Consider the following 16,966-nt stretch of genomic DNA (forward strand, 5'->3'; position numbering starts at 1 on the left):
TGTGGCAGTGTGCACCTGTAGTCCCAGCCACTCGGGAGGCTGAGGCAGGAGAACTGCTTGAACCTGGGAGGCAGAGGTTGCAGTGAGCAGAGATGGCACCATTGCACTCCAGCCTGGGTGACAGAGCGAGACTCCACCTCAAAACAAAACAAAAAAAAAACCTAAACTAAACTCAGTGTTGAGGGTGACAAGAGTTCTGAAAGGCAGACTTGTCATTTAATTCCCACCTCCACCTCTCTCTCGCTGTCCTCCCCAAAGCTAGGAACACCCAGACCCTGCTGAGGCCCTCTCGTACCCATTCAGAATGTCCTACAATCACACAGAGACTATTGCACTCTTTTATTTACAGAAAACACAGATAAAGCATTTCAATTTCAATGTTCATTTAGCAAACTGATCCACTCTTTTTTTTTCTTTTTGGCACAAAGAAATATCACAGATGGACCCCGAGATCAATCAGAAGCTCATAAGATTCATCAGTCATCACTGGTCCAGGGGCGGCCACGAGACTCAGACAGACAGACAGCATCACCACAGACTGGAAACAGAAACAGGTCCACGTTCACCTCACAGTAAAAACCTGCCTCACCGACAGGCAAGGGCGGGCAGGAGGGGGCAGTTTCGCTGCTCTAAGGGGGAAAATGGGCGTCAGGGGCAGGAGGCAGGGATGGGGAAAGGATGGACACCATTCATAAATTAGAGACAAGTGGTCCTCTTGTTTGTATCCTCTTACCTTGAATAGTAAGACAGTGCAAAAACTAGATACCCGACCACTCACCCATTCAAAAGCTTGAGAAGTCGCCTCGCGGGTGCCCGTGTGCGTGTGTGGATGTGTAAATGTGGTGCTTGTAAACATTGTCACCGTCCACACAGAGACCCAACATCCGTGTGTCTGAATGGGGTGGGGTGGGGGCGGGACCCCACTTCACGCGCCCTCTGCCCCAGTGATTCCCGTCCAAGACGTAGTGCAAATTTCAGAGACAAAAAAGGGGCAGAAGGGAGTGGGGTGAGCTGGGGGCAGGAAGGACACGAAGATGAGGTGGGAGAGGGAGGGGGAAATAAGGCAACAGTTAAAAACGGTCCATTTTATCAAAACCGACACCGTGCGCCTCCCGCCCCCACCCGCGCCGCCCGGGTCACGAGAAGGGGCGGAAGTCCCGCTCCTCCACCAGGCTGACCGAGGGGTTCTTCAGCTCCTCCTCGGAGGCGGCGATCTTGTAGCCCAGCTGGGCCAGCACCTGCTGGCAGGCGTTCTGGGCAAAGGCCACGATGTCGTAGGAGAGGCGGAAGCGCCACTTCTCAGCCGTGGCCGCCGAGTTTCGCACGGTGCCGTATTTGTGCTTGCCCAGGGTGGGGTCGCCCCGCGTGTTGTTCTGGATCCAGCGGGCCACGTGGCTGTCCAGCGGGATGCCCAGGAACCCGTAGATCTCCTCGGTCTTCTTCATAGGGTTCCGGGCCAGGTCCTCGTAGCGCACCAACATGTACTTGCCCTTGAGCCACGGGGGCCGCATGAGGCCGGTGGACACGGAGTTGGAGAAGTCCTCGCACACCGTGGTCAGCTGCGTCACGTCCAGGTTGTAGGGTTTCCTCCCGGTGCCGTACCAGAGCCGCCAGAGCCGGTACGTGTCGCGGAAGGTCTCGCTGCGCGAAGCCAGAATGCCGCGGGGGTCTCGGACCAGCTGGATGACCTTGAGGTTTAATCGCGGGTCTTCCACCAGGGCGCGCAGGTCGTTCACCTCGGGCACGCGCACCGTCTTGATGGCCACGTGGCTGCGCTCGCGGCACGCCTCGGCCGCTACGGTCAGGTTGAGTAGCCCGCACTTGCGCACACAGTCCCCCTCCTCCAGGACCAGGTCGGCTGGCCCCGGAGGGTCGCACACAGGCCGGGAGCAGAGGACCCGGCTGGCCCCGCGGCGGAAGATCCTGTCGGTGGTGTGGTTGACCGGCGGCGGCTTGATGTAGTTCTCCAGGAAGTAGAGGTCGCAGTCGTAGAGGCTCCGCAGGAGGTCGCGGCTGGCGCCCAGCATGACCCGCCGGTCGGCCGGGCTCTTGCCCTGGGTGAAGCGGGGGATGAGCGTGTTCTGGACGTGGTAGAGGGGCTCAAACAGGTAGAAGACGTCCAGGTGCTGGTTGAAGAGCTGGCCCACGAAGGAGGAGCCGCTGCGCGTGGTGGCCAGGATGAGGATGTGGGTCTTGCGGGAGAGGTTGTAGGCGAAGGTGGGGCTCTCCTCGCACAGTCGCTCGGCCAGCCCGGCCTCTGCCAGCCCGGGGCAGGTGTGAAAGGACTTGGCGGTGAAGGTGCGGATGGCCGTGTACTGGATGGCAATGGAGGCCAGGGCAAGGAGGAGGACGGCCTTCCAGGAACATTGCATGGCTGGGCACCTTCATGGGGCTGCTTCTCCACGGGGCGAGGTCTGTGGGCAAAGGCGGCCAGCGGTCAGGTGCCTCCACGGCGGGGGCACTGGCTTGTCCCTTGGAAGAGCCGGTCTCCAGGGGGCCCAGGGAAAGGCCCGGCTCCTGTCCAGTGCTCACCACACACCCTGAAGACCTAAGCAGCTTCTACACTAGACTACCGTTCTCTGGGGGACTCCTGGGAGCTTTGGGGAGCTGAACAAACATTCCTTGCACCCCAGGATTTAACCTGCGGACAGCTGCGGAAGCCTCTTATCCTGAGCTCTGAGTTCCTTAGAGGGGCCTCACGGGGCAAGAGCCTGACTCCCCCTACTCCCACACTGAGGAAATGACCAGGGCCTGCCTCAAACACTGCCCCTCCTCACTGCCAGCATCTCCCACCCCCACGAGCTGGCGCCCAGTTCTCCAAGTGGTCCTCTTTCCTCTGTCCTCTGCCCATCCCTAGGGGAAAGAAGAGTCCCTGTCAGATGCCTCCATCTGACCCCAATCCCCTGAGCATGAAGGACCCCTGCAGACAATGGTCGGTGAGCTGCCAGCACGGCCAGGCAAGATGGACAACTGTGTCAAGCCCCTTGCAACTCATGGATGCAGGTGACCACTTACTCCAGATGTAGACTTCTGGGGCTCGTGGAGTCTCTAAGAGTCTCTGGAGCAGAGACAGATGTCCAGGGTCTGCTGAGAGGCAACCCTTCCCAGCACCCAGGGTCTGTTCCTGGTCTCTAGGGACAAGGGTCCAGACCATGGAGGTGACATAATCCCCACTGACACAGAGTGAACTGGCCTGCAAAGAAGATCTTAGGGAGTCAGGGGCCTCCACTCTTGCCTTCTGTGTCCCCTCTGCCCACAGAAGGGGGACTGGGGAGGGACCATGGAGAAGCAGAAAGAGCGAATGGGGCTGCTGAGAGTCCGGGACCAGGAGCCCACCTGAGCATCCTGCAGGCACCCTCTCTGGAGGCTGGCTCAGCTACCAGACCTGAGTGGGGGCTGGGGCTGCTCCTGGGGAGAACATAGGAGGGCTCAACCACTTACCAAAGAGGGACTGCTCCAAGCTGGGGAGTCCACAGCCACCAGCGTCTCCAGGCCCAGCTGGCAGTCCCAGCCAGTGCGGCAGCCCTGTGGCCAGCAGACTGCAAAAGACAGGGAGGGGAAGGGCTCACAAGGTGGAGCTGGGGTCTCAGTGCCCCCTCCCCACTCCTTCCCTTCTGTGTCCTGTGCCTCACAGTCTGCCCCGAGGGCCAGGCAATAAGGGCTCTGCCTGCTCTCCAGATCCATCCCTGACTCAGCGCCCCAACCAACCCAGTGCCATCTCTGATCCCCTGAGTGTGGCCCTCTGAGTCCTGGACTGTATCCCACTCCTGTCACCTTCCTCGCCCACCCCACCACATTCTTCTAATAAACCGCAGTCCCTCTGCTCACACCAGAACCCAGCAGGCAGGGAGACTGGCAGGGTTCTGCAATTTAAATCCATGAAATAATCCTAACCCTTTAAAATTCAACTTGTGCAGCAATTCCCCAGGAAGTGGGTTAGCAGAAGTCAGCAAGGGCAGGGGGGCTTACCCCAGACTCCAGGTCGAAAGGGCACCTCCGGGAATGCAGCTGGGGAGAGAGTCTTCTTCCAACCACACCAAAGTGACACCAGCTACCTGAAACTCAAAGTGAAAGTGGACCAGGGAGCATTCCTGACCTTGATGCATCTCACAGAGTCTGAATTAAAACACCAAGATCGCCACATTATCTCAGTTAACATTTTTGCGCCAAGCCCCTTCCCTGCATCAGCTCGTGTCCTTCTAGCAAGAACCAGATGTGGAAGCCAATATCTGCCCACTTCACAGGCGAGAAAGCCAAGGCACAGAGGTAGAGGAACCGGCCTGAGCTCACAGGCCTGCTTTAACCCCCATCTGGTAGGTTCCCCAGAGTCCAGCTCTTTCCCTCTAAGGAGATTTGGCTTCCTGTTCCTCCAGCTTAAACATATTTGGCCTGCAAACATGCATGCCATTACTGGCCCCAGCCCATTTGTGAATCAGCATGACGGGGACTGGGCAGGCAGATGCTTCTGAGACTTAGAGCATGTTCCTCCCCTTTGCTGTCTGGTCCTGTGGATCTGTTGGTTCACAGCTGATAGGGTGAACTCACCTGCTTTGTGAAGATTCTTCCCACACCCCACTATTTGACATGACTCCTTTGGGAGCGGGTGAGTGGATCCTCTTTTCCCAAACCTGCAGTTCTGCCTGGCTCAGCTCACCCAACTTCTAGCACTGTGTTATTCCCTATAAGCACTCTCGGAGGTCAGGGTCCTCACTCCCACTGTTCAGATGGAGAAATCAAGTCGTGTTTTAAATATGAAATGTCACTTCTTTAGGAATCAGTACCAGATCACCAAGTAGCAGTCAAGAGGGAAAGGGGCAGTTTAGAGTCTTAGGAACTTCTCAACGTGGTCAGAGAAAAACCACAACCCCAACCACACTGCATCCCACCCCGACCTCATCCCATAGTGGCAGAGGATGCTGGCCTCCATCATGGGGCTGGGCCAGGTATCCAGGGAGAAAGGCCCCTCTACTTTAAACCTGACTCCCCTGCAAGTGCAGGCCTGCTCTGCCCCAGTGCCCCATGGTGAATGTGAATGGCTTTCAAGAAACAGACAGGGAATGTCATCAATAATAATGCCAGGTCATATTTTTAAGTTATTTAGGAGTCTGTTCTTTGGCTGCAGCATCATTTCATTTGGATACGCTTCCTTTGTATTTATTCACAGACATCTATCAGAACTCCTGTATGTGCCAGGCACTGTTCTAGATGCTATGGGTCAAATAATACCAAGGAAGGCAAGCACTTGCTGGGCATTCACAATGTTCCTCCCAGGCACATGCTTCTTTCACAGCCATCAGCTCATCGCACCCTCATGCCAGCTCTATGAAGTTGATACTGTCACAACCCCGTTTTACAGATAAGGAAGCTGAGGCCCCTCAAGGTTAGATAACTTCCCCAAGCTCACACCCATAATAAGGAGCCAGGATTCCAGCCCAGGCAACGTGCTAGGAAGTCCACGTTCAAATCCTTTTCCCTAATTCCACTCATATTACGCCCTCCTTGGTCCTCATCAAGACAGGAAACAGAATCCTTAAGGAGTCTTCACCTAATTCTGGGGTTCCAGTTCCAAAAGCAGAACTCACCCTAGGGTTTTATTTAAAGAGGAACATCTTGCCATCTTGCTGGGGAGGGGGTCATTTAAGTTTCTTCCCCCAACTCTTCATCCACCCAGAGAAACTTAAGGCCAGGACTGGAAGCTGCTGCTTTGCTAATAAATCAGAAGTCACCGAAGCAGCTGGATGTTATAAATCCCTAAGACGGCGAGACTCGGCCTCACAAGGTGCGGCCTGGACACCGAGGAGGGGCATGTGTTTGAAGGCCCAGCCACAGGCCATTCCCTTGTACCCCCGGGGAGGGCAAAGCCAGGGAATAGGAACGGGAAGATGGGGGAAGTCCAGCCCTCCTGGAAATGCCCCCGCTCTCCCAGCCTGGCAGAGCTGGCCTGGGGCTGGCCAAGTGTCCTTGGTATGCTAAAGGCATCTGCCCTGGAAACCAGAGGCCCTGGGGCCAGGTCCTGTTGTTCCCAAGGAAGCCTTAGCCACTACAAAAGACTCCTCAATGCCCTCATCCTCCAAGCCAGACTGTGGCCCCCAGAGCCCATCCCTAGGCTTCTAGCAACCTCTGGCCTGGCCTCCCTCTACCTCTGCTTAGTAAAAATCCAAGCAAACCTTGGACACAGGAGACCACGATCTATCATTTCTGTTAGAAAGCAGGCAAGTTGGTGAGCTTTCACTCCCAGGAGAAAGCTCAGATTTCATTATCAGCGAACTTGAGATGAGGGCACAGACTGGGAGCAGTGAACAGCTCTATATTGGAAAACTGTAATTCACAGTAAGAGCTCACCCCCTGAACCATGCCTACCTGGATCTGTCACTCAGCAGGTGTGTGGGCCTGGGTGATTCGCCAGCTGTCCCTGAGCCTCAGTTTCCCCATCCATAAAGTGGGCATAGCTACAGTAGTGCTGGTAAGAATTGAAGGTCTTAAAGCATTTAGTCAATGCCAGGCATATAGACCCAACCCAGCCTCTGACACCAGCCCTGCTGATCCCAGCTCAGCCACTTACTGGCTGAGAGATCTTGGCTAGCTTTCTTCACCCCTCTGGGCCTCTATGTTCGCACATGCAAAAATGGGGATAATTATAACAAGGCTGTTGTGAGGACTAATTAGTGAGTACAGTGCCTGGCGCAGCGTAAGCACTCACTAAATGTCAATTAATATCATCATCGCTAAATGTCTGGTTTGCTTTTTGTCTCAGGAAAGGGCCTAGAACAAATCATCCTGCAGCCCACGGGGTCTGGCTCTGCCCACCGCCCCTTCTTCCTGCAGCTCCTCTCCCGGCCTGGGAACTTCTTCCTGCTGAGCCACTGCAGTGGCTTTCCTGCTGCCCTCTAGTGACCACATCCTGCGGTGCAGCCTCGTAGTCCCGTCGTCGCTGCTGTATTCAGAATTCTGGGGCTGTTGGCTACAACCTGATGTGAGGATGCAGCCAGCGGGAGGTGATGTTGCAAGATGCAGTGAGGTGTGAGGATGGCACGCCCACGCGGGCTGCGGCCTCTGCTCCGTGCACCCCTACCCTAGCCGCACCGGGAGAGCCCAGCAGCAACAGGCTGCCTCGCCTTCTCCCAGGGCCTCTCCAGCTCATCTCATGGTGCTCTGGCAGGGAAGGAGCACAGACCTGAATGTCACAGGCAGGACTGGCCCACAGGGCCTCTGGATGGGTGACCTTGGACTCACCCCCTGGCCTCTCTGTGCCTCGGTTACACCATAGATCCAGTGATGACTGAAGGGCCTCCCAGTTCTAACCCTGGTGTTCTCTATAATCCCAGGAAGGCCCCAGACTTCATTCTCAGGGACAGTTGGGGCCACCCACACAGCAGACAGGGGGACCCTCCATTGGGAGTGGGAAAAACCCAGTCATCTTCCAGGAAGATTCTAGGGCTGGGCATTTCTGTCCCCCACCTCGGCCTGATCTGTGGCAGCGCCAGGGAGTGGGGGCCCTAGAACCTAGGGGTGCTGCCTTCTGCCAAGTTAGCCCCCACCTCTTGCTGTACAGAAATCCCATGAAACCCAGGGCTGAGGCCTTGTTTCACCTTTTCTGGGCCACAGACCCTTCGAACCACAATCCCTCCCCTTAGAAATGCCATTAGTGCCCACAATTTTACACACACAATTGAGAAGTTTCCCGAACCTCTGAAAGCCCACGCTTGGGCACCCCATCCTTTCCTAGAAGCTTAACCCCTTCATTATTAACATGTCCAGGGAATTGTCTTTCCAACCGACTATATCAGAGAAGCCTCCTCAGACATGAACATACTGATAGAAACAGTCACCCAGCATATATAAGTTTCAAAAGCTAGAGCCAGAAAACATGTGTGTAATAGTACACCACCTTTTCAGATTTGTTTAAGGAGGTGGACATGTATATTTGTATATATGCATAAACAATCACTGAAAGAGCTTGCTCTGAGCTAGTAATGGGAGATGTCCCAGAGGGAGGGGGCCTCAAGGAGACTAGGGTGGGAGGAGACACCGTTTACACTGAGCTTTTTGATTCAGTTTGAGTTTATTAATTTTGGGGGACACAGTGAAGCCACTCCATGTAGGAAGTAGAGGGGTGATTGATGACAGGGTGCGGTACTGAAAATCAGCCCTGGCATCTCATTGTGCCTCCCACCCTCCCTCCCCCCCACCGGGCACTGCCAGCCAGCTCTCCCCACCCTCATTTCCAAGGCACTGCTTTTCCGCCAGAAATGGGCTTTGTCTGCTCAGGTGGGCCACTAAGGACAGTAGGCAGCTGGGGACTGCTGAGATACAGGGACGGAGCTGAAATAAAGCTGGATTTCAGAGGGGCCTGTGGCTATGGGAGCAGCTGAGCCCTGGGATGGGGAAATGACTCTTCTCCCAGACATTTCTCCCTAAAAAACTACCGTGAAGCCCTGGGGGATGAAGAAGCAGCACAGTGAGGGCAGGGCAAGAACCTGAACATCGTCTTTCCGGACAAACTCAGGAGCCATGATGAATGGGGTCCCAAGGCTCTGGGGTCCCAAGAACTGGAGCAAGGGACAAGGGAATGGGATAGGGAGGGAGGAGCTGGCAAACAGGCCTCTAGGATGGAGACTGCAGAGGGGAAATGCTTACTCCCTGGCTCTGACATAGCCAGCACTAATCCCCCATGAATGTTTGTTTAGTTAAGGCTAAAATGCATAAAACAGCAAGGTGTTTTTCTTCCTAAGGAAAATGAGGTGATGAAAATGAGGCAAGGCAAGGGGAAAACAAGGGTATAAGAGTCTGAAACAACCAGAGGCCAAGTCAGTGTACAAGAGTCACACCATGTGTGGGCTACTGAGCTAGGTCAGAGCTTCCTGGAAGCCAATAGGAAAAGGGAAATATTTCATTTACTTGTTTCACAGGACCCATGGAATAAAGATTAAATCATCCACTCAAGAGATGTCCAGCTATTCCTGACACTGAATCCAGTGCAAGATTTCTCCCAAGGGAGCTCTTACAGAGCTCTGTGCGTGTGCCACCATGAACCCGTCCTCAAGACTTTGTACCTAAGAAATCCAAAGACGAGTTTCATGGGACAGTGTCCTAGAGCATCCTTCCATGTGGGCAGTATGCCAACACACAATCCAACCAGTGCAACCTTCCAGGGGGGTGAGCTGCTGGGGTCCAGACTCGGCCTCTGTGGTCTAGGTCAGCCCAGGGGACCCCTTCTCTTTGGGGTCATGCCCACCTCAACTTGAAATACTGTGAGATCTATGGACCCTCTCTCCAGAACCTGGACCACCACAAACATGGTACTTGCGAACAATCCCTAGAATCCCTGGGCCCCACAGGCAGAACCACTACATTTTCTGAGTACCTCCAGTAGGGACAAGCTCTCACAGTCGTGGTTTCCAAGACAAGCACCTGGAGAGCAATTGGTCTACCGATTTTTCACCATCAGCAGGGCTGCCCAGCTGCCTCTTATGAGCTCTGGTGTCTCCAGGGCAGAGCACTCCAATGTCCACATGATACCCATGGATGTCTCAAGCCTCCTGGAGAAGGTACCCACAAGCATTCAGGGAGGCAGTCAGAGGGGTAGTTAGGCACCCCAGCTGTGGGGCCACAAAGGCCTGGATTTGAATCCAACTGCTGTTGCCTTATAGCTATGAGGCCTTGCGTGAGGCTCTTAACCTCTATAGGCCTCACTTGTCCTTATGTAGGAAATGGGAGAAACAATCACAGAATCTTTCTAATATTTGGGCAGTGAGACAGAAGGCCGATGGATGCCCACAGCTTAACACAGTGCTAGGCACAGAGCAAATGCTTATTAAGAGCCATGACCATGATTTTTATGGACTACTAAATGCACAAAGGGGCACCATTGGCCTGGAAATGTTTTTAAAAGTTAAAACAGATGCCACAGCCTGCTCCACTGAAGCGCCAGCAGCCTGCGTGGTTGGAGACCCTGACTGTTGTGGCTGCAGAGACCTTGTCTGGGGTAAGGAAGGCACCTCACATCCTGCCGTGGAGGGTGGGGTGGGAGGGGGGTGGTCCCAGGCCCGACCTGAGGGGAAAGTCTTCCCCAGCAGTGGGGAGAGTGACTGACCTCCTGGCCACAACACAAGGCCCCAGTGTGCCCAGCTCCTCTGGGGGAGGGATGAGTCAGAAGGTCCCGGTTCCCTGTCTCAGGCCAGTCCTGGTACAGCCTGGCCTGCGGTAGGCGGGACTCTACAGCCCCGACACTGGGCGGAAAAGCCCCGGTTTCCTGTCCCCCGCCCCACCGAGAAGCCACAGCCAGAGTTGGAATAGTACCGAGGCCCCACCCCCTGGACACCGGGGCTCCGGCCCATCCTCCCAGCTTCAAGGATGGGAAACATCAACAGGAGCTGGAACTCAGGCAGCTGCTGCTGGCCAGGCTGGGAGAGGGGCCCGCCTGTCTCTGGATCCAGGAGTCTCCAGCCTGGGCCACCTGCACATTAAGCCGGGCTGGCCCCGTGGGGACGAGGACTGCGGGTGGAGAATGAATAGGATCCAGAGCCTTGAGACTGTCACATGGGATGGAGGAGGCTGCCGACGTGGATACTCAGAGATGGTCACAGACCTGGCTTCTATCAGGGGATGCATCCCACAGGCCAGGGGCCACTGCCACCTTTCACAGACGAGGAGCAGCGAGGCTCAGCAAGTGTGGGAACTTGTTCAAGCACGCACAGCTAGTCTGTGGTGGCGCTAGGATTCAGACTCGGCTCTAAAGAATCCCAAGCCCTGGCCCTAATCACAGAGCTAAAACCCCCAGGCCACACCCAAGAGCATCACCCAGCTAGAGGGAGGGAGAGGGAGCACCGGGGCCAAGGTTGCCACCAGGGTCCCAGGACACATTGGTGCCGATCTCGATCACAGCATTCACCCCCGACCCAGATATTGGTGCATCTGATACCTACTGGCCATCCCCCAGGGTCAGGTCCCTGGGGCATCCACTGGTGGGGCTTGAGGGCTGCCAATGCTGCCCTTCCTGGTTGGTTCCCCTGGCATACCAATAGGTGTGTACCATCTCACCGCTTCCCAGAGGGTTTTCCCTCCCCAGATGAACGACAAGAATGAAAATGATCCCAAGTGGGTGTGGACATGGGACTGCAGCACCTGATGGACAGAAGTCCAAACACACTGTGCTCCCCACGCAGTGACTCCGGGTCTGGGCTAGCCAAACAGTGAGAACTTTGAGTGGTTTTATGACCAGGGAGCCCAGGAATGCCCAAATCCTATGCCACCAAAAAGACACCAAAGAATGTCTTTATTACCATCTGGCCTGAAACAGTGTGGAATGGGGCATCGGGTTTGGGCTCTCTGCCCAATTGAGGCTTCCCTGCTCTAAGCCCAAAGCTTATCACCAGCCCACAGCTGGTCCCAAGGATGCCCCTGGGCCAGGATGCCAGTGAGGCTCACCCTGTCACCCCTCTTCTGCTGGGTGAAGAGCATTAGGAGGGGCCACAGCTCCATCCACTGGGCATATGGCCAACCAGATGAGTGTCTCTGCCTGCCATCAACAGGGACCTCCATTGTAGAACACAATGGCGGCTGCTCATATACAGTGGCGGCCTAGCACCATGGTATGACCCTTTCACGCCTCACCTCATTGAATCCTCTCCACATGCCTAGGGGTAAGAACTACAGCTGAATCAATTTCACAGGTGAGGGACTGAGGCTCAGAGAGGTTAAGAGATTTGTTCATGCAACTCAGAAGTGGCAGGAAGAGAACGAACGGATTTCAGGCTGTGGGGGTTGTATGTGAGGTTCATATGCGAGTGAGGTCCTCACCTCTCCAAAGCTTTCCCTACAGGCTTCCCTTCCATCCCCACTCTGACCTCCTAAAATGTCCAAATCACTCCATTCAGCTTTGTTGACCCTTTTTGTGTGTCTTAAATGGCTAGGAGCAGCATAACAGCATAAACAGAGGGTGAAACCCAGACCTTGATTCCTGGGCAGCCTTAACACTTTCTGATTCTCAGGTACTCAGGTGAAGGGAGGTCACACTCCTCCCCCAGGGCAGGAGAGGGGCTTAAATGGCATCTGGCATATAAAGCTGTTAGCACAGTGACTGGCACACAGTAATCTCTCAGTCAATGGTACCTTCAGAATGTCTGCAGCAGGCTCATCTGTCTGTTTCACCTGCCCTGCAGAATCCTTGAAGGACAGCACCAGCTCCCCCCATCTCCTCCCCTAGCTCTATCCTATCCCTCCTCCCCAAGTGCCCAGCTTGGGGCCCCCCACACACTGCAGGGACTCAGTGAGTCCTAAAAAACTCACTGACACTGGCAGAAACTTGGGAGAAAAGAAGCCACGCCTTCTTCCCCATCCCTGAGAAGGAGACAGCATTCCTGACAATTCCCAGCCCACCGCCTTCCAGCTCTAATCAAGGAGCAAACACAAAGAGGGAATCTCTAAACATTTAGAAAACGCGGGAACTCTGTGCCCCCATGCGGCACCATGGGGATTTATAAAGAACAAATCATGCCTGACAAACTTGATAGCTTTCTTGATAGAATTACAAGACGGGTAGATGAAGGAAACGCAGGCAGGGTAATATATCTTGATTTTTAGCAAAGCATTTGATACAGCGCCTCGAGTAATCTTACAAAATTAATTCAAACAGACTTGGCCCTAAGCACTTGTCATGGGGCATAATAGCAGGAGGGGGCAGGTCCCAAGGGCCCCGGGTGGAGAAGGCAAGCCCAGAGGAAGGGGCTGGAGGGCCGCAAGTCTGGGAGTGGGGGCAGGGCTGCCAAGCCTCAGCATTGGGTCAGATCTTATCTAACATCTTCATTAATGATCCTGAGAGAGGGAGTAAACAGTCCGTTAATGAAATTTGCAGAGGATATTAAATTGGAAGGTGTTGTGAACACCAATGAGGACAGCAAAACAGTCCAGAGAGATCTGCCGGGGGTAGAACCTTGGCAGGAACCGGAAAGCTGGCAAGAGGTGTCCATGGGGGTGCCGGCAGCAGCTGGGGCTGCTTGGAGAGCCAGCGAGAAGGGAAGGGCATCCCCAGGGCTGGTGTGTAGCTGAGAGAGGCTACAACTAGCTTGGGCTCTGGCCATACAAGCAAACCCCAGAAATCTGTTTTCCCATCTGTGAAATAGAAGGGTCGGCAGCTAAAGAGCAGGCTTTGCAGCTCTGACAGCGGGTTGTGATGGGCATGGGATGTCTTTAAGGAGCCTGGAGCTGAAGCCCATCTTACAGGTGGGGAGGAGGGAGCCCTGCCAAGGAGCAGGGAACCTGAGGGCCATGGAGGGGAGGGCTGCAGTGAGAGAGAAGGGCCGGTAAGGGAGACCGGCTAAGGCATCAGTGGCACTCAGAATCTCCCCTAGCTGCACTCCTCAATGCTGCTGAGGCAGGCACTGGGGCGGGGAGCCCCTCACCCTGCCCCAGCAGGCAGGACAATAACAGATCAGCAGCTGCTCAGGCTGGAGCCCCAAGCCTGTCCAGACTCTCAGGGCATGCTGGGAACAATTGAGCGCTAGAGGTTCTAACTTGGGGTTAGGAGAGTGTGCAGGATCTGTTACCTTTCTGAAGAGCTCCCTGTCCCTCTCTGGCTGATCAAGAGGGAGATAGATGCTTCTGCAGCCAGATGAACCAGCCTCCCTAGGATCAGGGACAGTGGCCTGCCCCACCCCAACGCCTTCACTCTGTCACAGAGGGCCACCATCTCTGCCTGGACCTCTTCTGCTCCTCTCCATCTGCCTGAACCCCTAGGGGCTCCAGGGCTGACCCCTCCCCTTAGCGGGAAGGCTGAGGCAGGAAGCTGCCTGTCCATCTGGATTTACTCCCACAAGGCTCCTAGACAGGTAGGGTCTGAACAAAACCCAGGGCTGCCTAGCACTGTGCCAGGCCCTCAGGAACCTGAAACAAATGCTCCGTAGAAAAAAATGGCTGGCTGCTTCCCAGCGGGGGGTGTGCCGGGGCCGCTGGGGAGAGGCTGTTTCAAAGCAGGAGGCCAGCCCAGCAAGATGTCAGGACCACCTGCTGGGACCTAGGGTAAGGATCTAGGTGAGCATGCTTGGGGAGTTTCTTCCAATGTCCTGACTTAATTCCTAGGAATGATGCTTTGGAACACTTACTATGGCACCATTCTAAGTGTGTCTCATATATTACTGCATTTGACCTTCACAACAATGCTATCAGGTCGGTGTTATTTTCTCCATTTACAGAGGGGAAAACTGAGGCAGGGAGAGGTAGCCATGAGCCCGGGCACCTAGCCAGAAGGTCCGTGGGAGAAGCAGCAGCCTGCCAAGAGTCACAGCAGCAGCTGAGCGGCATCCAATGGCAGGACCCCAATGGGTGGGGAGAGACAGCCCCTCCGACAGGGAGGCCAGAGACTTGCCCACCCCTCACAGTCCCCACCGAAGGGAGTTGGTCCAAGTCCCGCCACACTTGTGGAGACTGGTTTTACTATATGTTTCCCTTCTCCCCCACCACAGCCGCTACACCGAGTCCTCTGAACAAGTCTGTTTCCACGGAAACCATACAGTGACTCAGGGCTTCGGGACCTTCTCTGAACCAGATTATGAATATCAAATGCTCCCTCCCCGCACCAATGCAGAGTGGAGTTGGGAAAGTAAAGAGAGATCCACAGCGGGCAAGGGAGGGAGACAGAGGGGTAGGCAAGGGGAATCCAGTAGGGCATGAACCTGGCCCCCAGGGAGGGCCTGGCACTTGGGCCCCTCCTGCAGACTCAATGGAACACAGAGGTACTCCTCCTCCGATGCGGCCTGACACACACCCCTCTATCAGTGCCATCAGCACCACCCTTGCCCAGGAGCTAGGGCCCTGTTGGCAAGGGTTGGGGGGAGAGTGGTCAGGGGGATACATCCCTCTCCCAGCAGGGGCCTATGCCTCACAGAGATGGCTCAGGGGCCAGGACAGAGGGAAGCTTGACTTTAGATGTTGGGGAGGAAACCCCTGGCCAAAAGCTTTGCAACTACTCAGCAAAGAGGGAGATTTGGATTTTAGGGAAAATGCGTTTCTGCTTTGAGATGGGGAAGCCGGGTGTTGAGTGAAGGGGGCTGGGTTGGCACCTGGCCATGATTTTGAAGACCCAGCAGAGTTTGGGGGATGATTAGCAGAGACTTGCTCTCCCTGGTGCCCCTCCCCTCCCCACCCCATCACTGTGAAGCATCCTGGCCTAGGGCTGCTCACCGCCAGGATGAGGGACTGGCAACAGGAAAATCAAAGGTGCCATGCCAGGCTCCTGGCCTCCTGCAGGGGTTCAAGGCTCAAGGGCAAATCCACCCATTCCTTTCCCCAGCAGCTCCCTAAAGACCCGGTAGGGAGGGGAATAGAATAGGTTGGAAGCCTGATACCTCCCTGGTGAATGTGATGTGTGAGTCATGACGGTGAAAGCACTTTGAAAAAGAAACAGGGTCATCATGATGCCTGGAAGTGTCCCCACTGCTGAGGACAGGAGCCTGGGAACTGCCTGCCCAGGTAAGGTCTCTGCCTGAGACAGCAGGCCCCACCGCAAGGGGCTGAGGAACCTCTGGAGGTAGACACCTGGCCCACTCGTTCCCACCTGCTTGCCTCTGACGTCCCTGTGCTGGTCAAAGCAGCTTCCTCCCAGCCAAGGTGCCTGACTCCTGCGCCCAAGCCTGCCCCCAGCTCCTCCCACCCCTCCAGAAGATGCTGGACTGAATTTCTGTCCTTGACTGGACAGCCACCTCCCCTGCCCCAGCCTCCAGCTCCCTGTCAATGGCCCAAGCCCGTCTTCGGGCACCTGGACCCTAGGAGTGGCCCTTCCTAGGGAGTCCGCTGCCGAAGAGCAGTTTTAAGTCCACCAAGAGGAAGCCGGCCCCAGAGCTGAGGAAGGCAGTCCTGTGAAAGGGCAGGCCCGGGGTGGGGGAGGGGGCACACCTGAAATCAGGCCAAGGTGCCACTCCAGGACGACCCCCGGGTCTTACCTTCCTCAGGCAGCCTGGCCTTTTAACGCCCAGCATCCCAGCTAGGGTTACTCTGGGCTGTTACCGCGAAAGCCAGCACTGGGTCCCTGGAGCCTGGGAGGGGCTGATCCCCGGGTCCTACCCAGAGAAGAGTGGGAGGGTTGTTCCGGCTTTCAGTGGTGGGCTCTGCACCATCCGGCGGCTCCGGCCCCAGAGGGGCCCAGCTCATCGCAGCGGTCTGGGTGCGGAGGCCGGGCCAGGGCTGGGAGCAGGAAGCAGGGAGCGGCGCCCCCGCCTCCGGGTGCAGCTGGGTTTGGAAAGTTGGTGCGGGCGCGGGGACCTCAGGGTCTCAAGGCGCCTCCGCAGACCCGAGCCAGGCGGGTCGTGGGACGGTGAGCCAGGAGCAGCCCCCGAGTGCGCTCCGCAGCGGAGGGGAGCCAAGCGCCTCGGGGGCCACCGCGCGTCTCAAGTTTGCTGCCCTCCTCGAATGGGGGCAGGAAGGCCTGAGGTGATCGCGGCGCTCACCGGCCACCAGCCCCGGCAGCCCCTTCCTGCGCCCAACACGCCGCCGTTCCTCGCCGCCGCCACCCCTCCGCTCACCGCCGGTAGCTGCTGTCCCCGAGCGGAGGGGCGTCTCCCACCGCGCCCGCGCCCCTCCCGGCTGCTGCGGCGGAGTGTCCGCTCCCTCCCGCCCCGGAGCCCGCGGGGCCCGGCCAATACCTGCTCGGGGGCGCGCCGGGAGCAGCTGCAGCACCCAGCGCCGGCTCCATCCTCGGGTCTGGAGTCAGGGTCGCCGGGGGCCCGCGGGTGGCGGCGGCGGCAGCAGCCGCGGCGGCATCCTCCGCCTCCCGCGCCCTCCTCCTCGGCCTCCCTCCTCCCTCCTCTTCCTCCGACTCCGCGCGCGCCTCACGGGCCCCTCTTCATGGCCCGGGGGCGCGAGCCCGGGGCGGCTCGAGCAGCTGAGTGCGTTCTCTCCGGCCGGACGCGGGACCCGGGGCCGGGGCTCAGGGACCCGAGCGATGCCGGGACAGGGGCCGGGACCCGGAGCGCCG

At 56.7% G+C, this 16,966-nt stretch overlaps 1 protein-coding gene across 4 annotated transcripts; it reads right to left on the minus strand.

Moving 5' to 3' along the window:
* Positions 1-324: 324 nt before the first annotated feature.
* On the minus strand, positions 325-16,757 carry CHST1 (carbohydrate sulfotransferase 1). Of its 4 annotated transcripts, none has more exons than XM_004050991.5 (4): positions 16,635-16,757; positions 3,970-4,055; positions 3,442-3,539; positions 325-2,414 (listed from the first exon to the last, which is right to left on the minus strand). In XM_004050991.5, the coding sequence occupies exon 4, from the start codon at positions 2,370-2,372 to the stop codon at positions 1,137-1,139; it is 1,236 nt and encodes a 411-aa protein (XP_004051039.1). In that variant the 5' UTR covers positions 2,373-2,414; positions 3,442-3,539; positions 3,970-4,055; positions 16,635-16,757; the 3' UTR covers positions 325-1,136. The 4 variants fall into 4 exon arrangements, with proteins under 4 accessions (XP_004051039.1, XP_018893100.1, XP_018893099.1 ...); XM_019037555.4 differs by having other exon boundaries at positions 3,970-4,061; positions 16,635-16,724; XM_019037554.4 differs by having other exon boundaries at positions 3,970-4,116; positions 16,635-16,711.
* Between the last annotated feature and the right edge of the window lie 209 nt (positions 16,758-16,966).

This window comes from Gorilla gorilla, chromosome 9 (assembly GCF_029281585.2).
Source record: "Gorilla gorilla gorilla isolate KB3781 chromosome 9, NHGRI_mGorGor1-v2.1_pri, whole genome shotgun sequence".
NCBI classification, from domain to species: domain Eukaryota; kingdom Metazoa; phylum Chordata; class Mammalia; order Primates; family Hominidae; genus Gorilla; species Gorilla gorilla.